At 32.6% G+C, this 8,772-nt stretch overlaps 3 protein-coding genes across 4 annotated transcripts; 2 read left to right on the forward strand and 1 right to left on the reverse strand.

The window, feature by feature from the left end:
* Window positions 1-16: 16 nt before the first annotated feature.
* On the forward strand, window positions 17-2,661 carry Rad17 (Rad17 checkpoint clamp loader component). The gene is made up of 9 exons (XM_083090725.1): window positions 17-222; window positions 554-959; window positions 1,043-1,199; window positions 1,271-1,393; window positions 1,481-1,659; window positions 1,726-1,815; window positions 1,888-2,078; window positions 2,136-2,254; window positions 2,328-2,661. The coding sequence occupies exons 1-9, from the start codon at window positions 208-210 to the stop codon at window positions 2,455-2,457; spliced, it is 1,410 nt and encodes a 469-aa protein (XP_082946851.1). The 5' UTR covers window positions 17-207; the 3' UTR covers window positions 2,458-2,661.
* Window positions 2,587-5,488, reverse strand: Prp31 (pre-mRNA processing factor 31). Of its 2 annotated transcripts, XM_083090710.1 has the most exons (9): window positions 5,290-5,488; window positions 5,038-5,202; window positions 4,676-4,873; window positions 4,390-4,594; window positions 3,855-4,024; window positions 3,613-3,770; window positions 3,254-3,544; window positions 2,948-3,172; window positions 2,587-2,825 (listed from the first exon to the last, which is right to left on the reverse strand). In XM_083090710.1, the coding sequence occupies exons 2-9, from the start codon at window positions 5,153-5,155 to the stop codon at window positions 2,721-2,723; spliced, it is 1,470 nt and encodes a 489-aa protein (XP_082946836.1). In that variant the 5' UTR covers window positions 5,156-5,202; window positions 5,290-5,488; the 3' UTR covers window positions 2,587-2,720. The 2 variants fall into 2 exon arrangements, with proteins under 2 accessions (XP_082946836.1, XP_082946826.1); XM_083090700.1 differs by lacking the exon at window positions 5,290-5,488 and having other exon boundaries at window positions 5,038-5,279.
* Window positions 5,489-5,684: 196 nt separating this feature from the next.
* On the forward strand, window positions 5,685-8,443 carry LOC145966551 (uncharacterized). Its single transcript, XM_083090688.1, has 6 exons — window positions 5,685-6,090; window positions 6,163-6,631; window positions 6,721-7,052; window positions 7,126-7,376; window positions 7,444-7,615; window positions 7,749-8,443. Exons 1-6 carry the CDS (start codon window positions 6,062-6,064, stop codon window positions 7,969-7,971), a joined length of 1,476 nt encoding a protein of 491 aa, XP_082946814.1. The 5' UTR covers window positions 5,685-6,061; the 3' UTR covers window positions 7,972-8,443.
* The last annotated feature ends 329 nt before the right edge of the window (window positions 8,444-8,772 follow it).

Raw genomic sequence — 8,772 nt, forward strand, 5'->3', positions numbered from 1 at the left:
TTTTAATACAAAAGGTACGTTTTATTCGATACTATTTTTGCTTCAAAATATTTGATGGATCAAACAGAACAAAAAATTTGTGCCTCGAAGCGAAAATAGTGTCAAATGGAGTGCATGCAAAAATAAACAAGATTAAAAGCGTGTGTAAAGCGATATTCAAACTAATTAAAATTAGAGTATAAAAATGTAAATATAATATAAATAAGTATGGTCCCTCCAAAGGTGAGTAGGTATATAAGTATTGAAATATGTGTTAAAAAATTATTTAAAATTGTCGTTCGAATGAAATTAAATCTTATTAATCTTAACCTAATTTCTGTTATTTATCTGTTATAGATATAATTTTTGACAAGTCTTATTTCTAACTAATAAAAATTATAAAATTAGCTTAAAAAGTTCTTTGTTTTCTATTTAGTTTTGTGTAAAATAATATTTAAATTTGATTTAATTAAACTCTTTATAAACATATATTACATTCAAATATATAAAATATTAAATCTTTTTTTATTTTCTTAATTGTAGTTGTCATACTAATTTTCCATTCTTTTTGTAGAGAAGTAATAAATGGTGCGTGCCATCATTTGATTGTGAAATTATAAATGAGCTTCCGGTCAAACGTACTTTTGTCAAGGATTCTGTAGGAAAATTAGATAAGGTTTTGCCAAATGTTTCACTCACGCAGAATAATTTCAAGAGAAGAAAACATGAAACGAGCTTATCAAAATTACTTGAGGCTTGTGAACCTCAGAAACTTTCTGAATTGGCTGTTAGCAGGCAGAAACAAAATGAAATTTCCAATTGGTTTCAATATAAAGCATCAAAAAGACAACCTTCAATGTTAGTTCTTTCTGGTCCTTCTGGTTGTGGAAAAACTGTGGCTATAAAGTTACTTGCCAAAGAAAACAGATTCGACATTATTGAGTGGATTACTCCAATTGATCAAATTGAGGATGAAAATAGTAACGATTATTATTCAATGCTTACTAAAGTATATTAAAGTTACAAATTATATTATTTAAACATAATTTTTAATCATTTTCAGAACGTATAATGCGACAAGGAGACAAATTCGAGGATCATATGATTCGCGCAACACGTTACCGTACAGTACTTAGTAATTGTTCCAAGCAGTTGCTTCTTGTCAAAGATCTTCCAAATGTTTATCACGAGGATCATAAAAGTTTCTTTACACTAATAGAGTAAGCAGTTATCTATTTTATAAATTGATTGATGTTGTTTGTATTTCTACCTTACAAATAACTTTCTCTAGAAAATATTTCCAGATAGGCAAGGAGCCTGTGATATTTATTTGCACAGAGACTGGAAACTCTAGACTGATGCAGACACTATTTGCACCTGATATAAGAGAGAAGTTTGGTATCGATCTCATCAAGTAAGTCAGTCGAATAACTTTCTTCAATAAATTAAAGATTAATTTTCGCGAAAAATTTTAAGCATAATCGCTATTTATTTTGCACAGTGTGAATGCAACCACACAAGCCGCGATGAAAACTATGCTGAAGCGAGTATCCGGTGTACTAAATTCCATCGCTGGCGACATGTTATATGTTTCTCAGCAACACATTGACGAGATATTGTCCAATAGCGTCGGGGATGTGCGCAGTGCCGTTTTGAATTTAATTTTTATTTCTCTCAAAGGTATATGAGTTATATATTAATTAAACGGATGAGCCAGAGAGCTTATATTGTTTTTATGATTACTAGTGCCCGAACGACATTTGAAGAGCGAATGCGGCTTGCGAGAAGAAACTTTGGGTCTACTGCATGGCATCGGAAGAGTCACGAATCCGAAAAGTATAATTTGGTTTTATATTTCGGATTTTTGATTTTCGCGAACCGATAATTACCATTTATGATTAATTCTAGAAAAATTAGACGGCAATTCCCTCAAGTTCGTGCACGATCCTGAAGAAATAGCGGCATTTTTCCAGTCACAATCGGTGGTGTTTGTTCAATTTCTACAGGAGAATTACTTAAACACTATAAGAACTATAGAGGAAGCCACTGTAGCGTCCGATATCTTGAGTTTGGCTGATGTTCTAAATTCGGAATGGCGTGTAAGTTTTGCTAAATTTTTTTATATAAAATATTTCTTATATTCCATAATTCGGCAGGATCGCAATTTGGGCAAAGTTGCATTATCATATTGCATTCGTGGCTTGATGCTAGCAAATGAGAAGCCTGTAACTGGCTGGAATCCAGTGAGAAAACCACGAGACGATCATATGAACATGTAAATATTAAATCAGATTAGTTATTTTTATATTTTTGCTGACTATACTTTTAATATATACACTTATTTGTAGACGACGATGTTTGGTAACAGCAGAAACGCGATGGTATGAATCAATCATTAAACCTTGTTCAAAGAAAACAAATGAAATATCGATAGAAAATAAAGACGAAGATATGGAGATAATTATTGAAGAAGATTAACAAATACATTACATTTTATATATAAGATACTTCCTCTTACAAGTTTCTTTTTTATGTTTTTATCTTTTTCCTTTAATTATAATTAATATAAAATATAAATTATTAGAAATTTTGTTTGTGATATCAATATTAGGTTTGCTCCTACTTACATTTATTGTATTTCCAACCAGATAAGAAATCATATACATTTAAATATACAAACTTACGAATATTAATATATACGGGTTTTCTCATGTTTATTATTGTAAGAGGGATTCTCTTCTTTATGTTTTCTTGACTTTCAGGAAACCAGCTGTATTAGAAAAGTACTTTGCATTTGCTTCGTTTACTTTTTTCTCTGCAGCTTGCGGATTGACGATTTCAAGACCCTATAAGCATACACACAATTATAAATAATTACATAAAGAAATAATCATTTTATATTTTTATACATATGGGTAACAAGTGAAAAATTAAATTTAAATATTGAAAGGAACACAAAAAAGCATACCTGCAAAGGGGTAAAAGCCACGCTGGAAGCGGTACCGGATACTTGCTTCTTAACAGTAGTGCTCCCACCCCATTGCTGTTGCTTCTGCAGATTCTTTTGCAGCGTCTTGGATATTCTAACTTTCGTCTTCTCGTCGATTTGTGGCAACCTGATTCGACCCGTTCCGGCTTTACCAATCGTTCCTCGCGAGTAACCGAGATCCTCTTGGTAAGCGTCGTTCTCGATCTGTTTGCAATAATACATACATTCTGTAATATTTATATTTCGACATTATAAGTTATGAATATTCTAAAACATATAACTTACGTCCGCAAAGTTCATTCTGTTGGCATGCTTCCTAAACTCGGTGATTGCGTAGCGTTCCTTCATCTTACGGACGCGTTTACCGCCACGTTTTTTCCGACCAGGATCGATTGGTTTCGGTAACGGCTTTACGAACTTTACGGGCGGCGGTTCTTGTAGCTTATCTAACTTCTTTTCAATCTCCTCGCGCAGCATCTGACCGATGTGGCCGTCTGTACTCTCGTGACAGGCATCCACTCTAGCCGCTAGCATGCTTTTAGCTGCCACGAGCCTCGCTGCTTTCCTCCGTAAATCCTGCAATATCGTCAGATATGTGATTGTGATATTTCATATTATCCTTTGTATTTTCCCTTTATACTTACGGGAGGCGTTTCTTGTACGATATCGGAGTAATATATGAATCCCGTGTGAGGCAAGGTAGCAACTTGCGAAAATCCAGAGAGTGTAGTCTTTTGAGATCCTAGGACTAGAACGTTACAAGCTGGCATCTTGGATAGTTTTGTCAAACCACCTGCGACGCCTAAATCACAAAAATTTGTTACAATATATAAATTCATTTATTTTATATTATATACATATTTATACAATTTTATATAAAATATACCCATAATTTTGGCGGCTGTTGATGCACCAACAATTATTGATAAGTTTGGTGCAATGAATGCCATTCTGCTTTCTACATATTCAAATATTTTTAATTTACAATTATTCAATTCCACTGCCATGTCACAAGCTTCACAAATGGCTTTTTTCTCTTCTTCTGTCAATAATTGGCTGTATGTGATAACATATTTGAATTAAAATGAATAATTATATTTATAATTATATATTTATAATACATTAAAAATGAATAATTATATATAATAACTCTCTATTTTCAAATTAATTAAAGTTTACTAAAATTTTCTCATATTGCTTTTTATTATTTCATTATTTGCTATATAAAGATAAAATGAAATTATAAAAATAATTAATGATTATGTAACTATGCAATATTCTCCATGAATATGTTTAAATATAAACAGGATATTTATAATAGAAAGTTTGTTTAGTCCATAAACAGGATATTTATAATAGAAAACTTATTTAGTCAATAATTTGAAATTAGAGAGGTTTGATCATGCATAGTGGAATATTACCCTTGAGTAGTTGATGCTGTCACAGAAACAACCATAATTGTGGCTTGAGTAAGAAACTGTTGCAGAATTTCATTATTTTTGGCTCTGTCCAAGTCATTTCCCAATTCTCTAACGGTCATTACATATTCTAATTGTCCAACTACCAAGGATTCCAACTCTGGGAATCTTTTCGAATACTTATCTCTTGTAAATCTATGTATAGTAGCTGAAATATATGAAAATTATACATCAATATAACAATATATATACTTTACAAATTAAAGATTTTATGCAACTGTACAATCACCTATTTCATTGTCGATGTCTACAGCCATATTATTAGCTTCAACTATCAGCTGATATTCCGGATCAGATTCTACAGGTCCTACAATATCGGCTGACTTTCTGGGTACTTTGCTGTGCTTTTCAATCTGCGACATGACCTTTTGTAGCTGCTCAGAATCTCGTAATTTGGCTAACTCTCTAACAGAGGATACTTTTATTTCTGCAAGAAAACAAATTATTTATGGTGTAACAATGTGCTGACATCAAAAGGAAGAATGTAATATAAAAATTACATTCTTAGATAACATTAATAATATAATATTGTAGAAAATGTAAAAGATTAAACAAGAAAATTATTGCCAAATATCATGTATAAAAAATAACCTTCTTCTAGGACTTTGGAGACCGAAGCTGGAATGAATTTCGGCTCCGGTTCCTCCATGAAAGTATCCGCGTCGTCATTTTCCTCGAGGTCTGCAAGAAGTTCATCCGCCAGAGACATTTTTCCTCGTTACAAGTTACAAGTTACTTGTTTATTGCGAGATTTGGCTGCCACGAAAAAGAAACATCACGACGCCGCCTTCGTTATATATACGATGAGATAAGTTGTCCAACAGAGGTCACAATCTCACTTACATATGCATATATATGAATGAATGTATGAATGATTACATTCACTAGCATTCACTCATATGAATGAATGTATGAATGATACATATATAACTGAATGAATGTATGAATGATTTTTCAATAACGTCGATATTGACGGTGTCAAAATTTCCGTGATAGAAAATAACATATCCTGTAAATTACACATGTATATTACATAAACTTATTTTATATTTAATAGCATATATTGATGTTTATAATATATGCTTGAATAAAAAAGAAGAAATCGCGCTAACGAAGTATATTAATTACGTCTATGTGCGAGACGTATTTTTGATCTATAAATTGTAAATGTAGCACGGATATGAACCAACCGACTGTTTTATCATGGCATCGAAAAGTTGCCATGTAGTTCCAGGGGCGTAAATGGATGTACGCGTCGCTAGTGTACGATGTAGTAAAAGCGTTCCACGAAAAGCGCAGCGTAGCCCCTCTCAGGCTTCTCTCTGATTCTAATCGCGGTCATGGTTCGTGGACAGGAGGACAGGATCGATAAGTGCTCGCGAAGGATATTCGTGTAAGGTAGAAACATTATGAATGACAAAAATGCACGACAGTAATACGATTATTTCGCTAAATGGTTCGAGTCGAATTCGACATGAATATCAGAAATCAGAGATGCAGTATGATCAGTAAGTTTTCGCTCTGCCTGCGGAAAATACGCAGGCTATAACTCTGTAGAGGAATTGTCAGACTGATCGGATCCTGTTGATGGAGAAAATCTTTCAGAAAGCATGAAATGCGAAGGAACAGCTTCAAGAAAAACACGTAAGTTTGTCACTTTATATAATCTGGAAAATGTATTGCAATAAATATTGATATGATATGTTTGTCTTGTAGAATTAGTCCATTGACGCAAAAAGTAAAGGCTCCCCAACATCTGTTGAGACTTAAGGATGAAGAGGATGAGTTCGATAATGAATGCAACAGTCGCTTCCGGCTGCCTAGTCTGCCACGGCAGAAATCATGGAAGGACGATGATGATATTCTATCTAATGGAAATAGCGCAGCAACATCTGTCTCTTGGTCGCAGGAGGTGGAAGATACAGCGACCCAAAAATTGGAAGATCAGTGGACGAATGTGGAGAGGACCTTTTACGAGGAAGAAGATGACCAGCTGCTTCAAGGATCCATTTTGGATGAATGTATACAATGGAGAACACAGATACCATATTTGAGAATAATTGGCAAAAATCCAACTTACACCAATAACAATAGTACACAGCATGATATTGGCTCCAATGATGAGAAGATGAAAAGATTTGATGCTCTACAAAATGACAAAGTATCTTTGGAGCTTTCAACGAAGGTAAGGATAGAAATATAATATTTTTTCTAACATACAAGAAATATGTGTTATATTTTTACATTACTATTGTATTTTTATGTTATTTATAGGAAGAAGATTCTACGCAATACAAATTAAACAAAGCAAAATTTGAAGATGTTCTTGACATGCTAATGGAATATGTAATCATGGAGATCACTCCTAACAAGGAGAATGATACAGATTCTTTGTGCGAAAGTCTAAGTGATGCCTTAAAAATAGCTCCTGCTCCTGTTTATGGCAATAGAAATTCATCAAGAAATTCAAAAATAAATTGGACAGAAGAAGCAATTTCTCCTAATTATATCGAAAACAAATCTCTAAGCATACGAAATCGATTATTGGATACAGAAAATTCTCTTCAGACAATAAAGAATGATACAAATTATCAAAAAGTTCAAAAGTGAGATTTGTAAAACAAAATATTAAATATAAGAACGCTTTCTGTTATTTAATATATATAATTTGATTTTTAGGAAACAGAGAAAATCAATTTCTGCAAATAAATCAAGAGACCTTGATAATATGGAAGATGATAATACATTGAAATCCAAGGAGAGATTGTGTACGCCACATATAGGCAGAAATAAGCTTGGCACTATCTTCAATGAGAGGATTGTTGTGAGCCCTGTGCCTTTTGCAGTATCCACGCGAGAAAGCTTCTCTACTTTAAATACTATTCCCATTAGATTCATGAATGAAGATTTCGAAATTTCCTCCTTTCAAGGTAGAAAATATCACGCTATTTCAGGTTTAAAACATTAGTATTAATATAAGAATTATAAATATTTTAGGATCAGCCCGAAACATTTCAGGTGGTTTTCGTGGCTCTACAAAAAGATCAAGTGCTCTAAGAAATTCAAATATTCATTCCGCCTGGCAAGCTCCTGTTTGTCCCACCATTTGGCCGAAAAATATCCGACTTGCGCCTATAGACACTTCGAGATTTCCTAGTAACAAAAATAGGTATGTTGATAATTTATCAAAAAAAAAAAAAAATTAAAACTATTCTTTTTAATAGAGATTTTTTTAAAGATAATTTTAAATTTTGTTTATTAAAATTTAAGAGAATCAAAGCATATATTTTCACACTTTTCAGATTATTGGCACCATCGCCTGCTATTTTACACTGCAACAAGAAACCATTGAGTCCAATTTCCAAAATACCGAAATCAGCTCAAGCGACTCGCGATTGTTTGGAAATTCAAGGAAAACACATCTTCCCTTCGCAATCAAAAGTCAATATGCTTTCAGCTGGATGGGATAGTTCCAGAATGATTAACAGCAAGAAAAAGAAAATTCGTGTAATGGAGGGTTTGTGAAGGAAAAGAAAAAATGCTTATAATGCCGAAAGCGCTTCGAACACTTGCTTTTATAAGAAATATATTTTTCTAAAATGTGTCATATTATGTCTTATTCTGCGTCTGTAAGGAAACCGAGGAGTACAAAATATGCTGCTTCGATGCGTTCGGTTTCATAGCAGAATAATGCTTGGAGCACGGCAGAAAATGCTTTAACAACGAAATATATAATATATATAAATATATTTATTGTCGTATATAATTTACGGAGGATAATCATTGCAATTGTACAAACATGCGATGGTGTAGAATTTTTAAATATGATTATTCTATGAATGATAAATCATAACTGTTTCTACCTCACTATGTGTCTATGTTGTTCGAATATTATTCTACACGTTTAACGCGAGTGGATATATTTTTGTATATGCCGCACAATATTATGTATTATTGTTTGTAAATATACTGGAAGTGATATAAATACATAACAGCATTGTTGTGAGAGTACAATATCGCGTTATTATCCCGTTATAGTATGCCCAAAATTTGATTTTATGAAAAAAATATAAAAAGCTGTATGACTATTTTATATACACATTATTGAAGATATAAAAGCTATTAATTTTTCTGTTTTGCTGCAGTTTAACGTTGAAGTTATGTAACAGTTTGTAGAAGTTATGTAAATATATATTGCATAAAAAAAAATATAAAAATGGAGCTGAACTTTTTTTGCTGTTATGTGCGCAAGCTATTTTTGTGCGTGCGTGTATATATATATATATATACACACACACACACACACATATATATATATATATATAT

The sequence above is a fragment of the Camponotus vicinus genome, unplaced genomic scaffold (assembly GCF_025532165.1).
Source record: "Camponotus vicinus isolate PSW18456_S1 unplaced genomic scaffold, iyCamVici1.0 SCAF_1, whole genome shotgun sequence".
Taxonomy (NCBI): Eukaryota; Metazoa; Arthropoda; class Insecta; order Hymenoptera; family Formicidae; genus Camponotus; species Camponotus vicinus.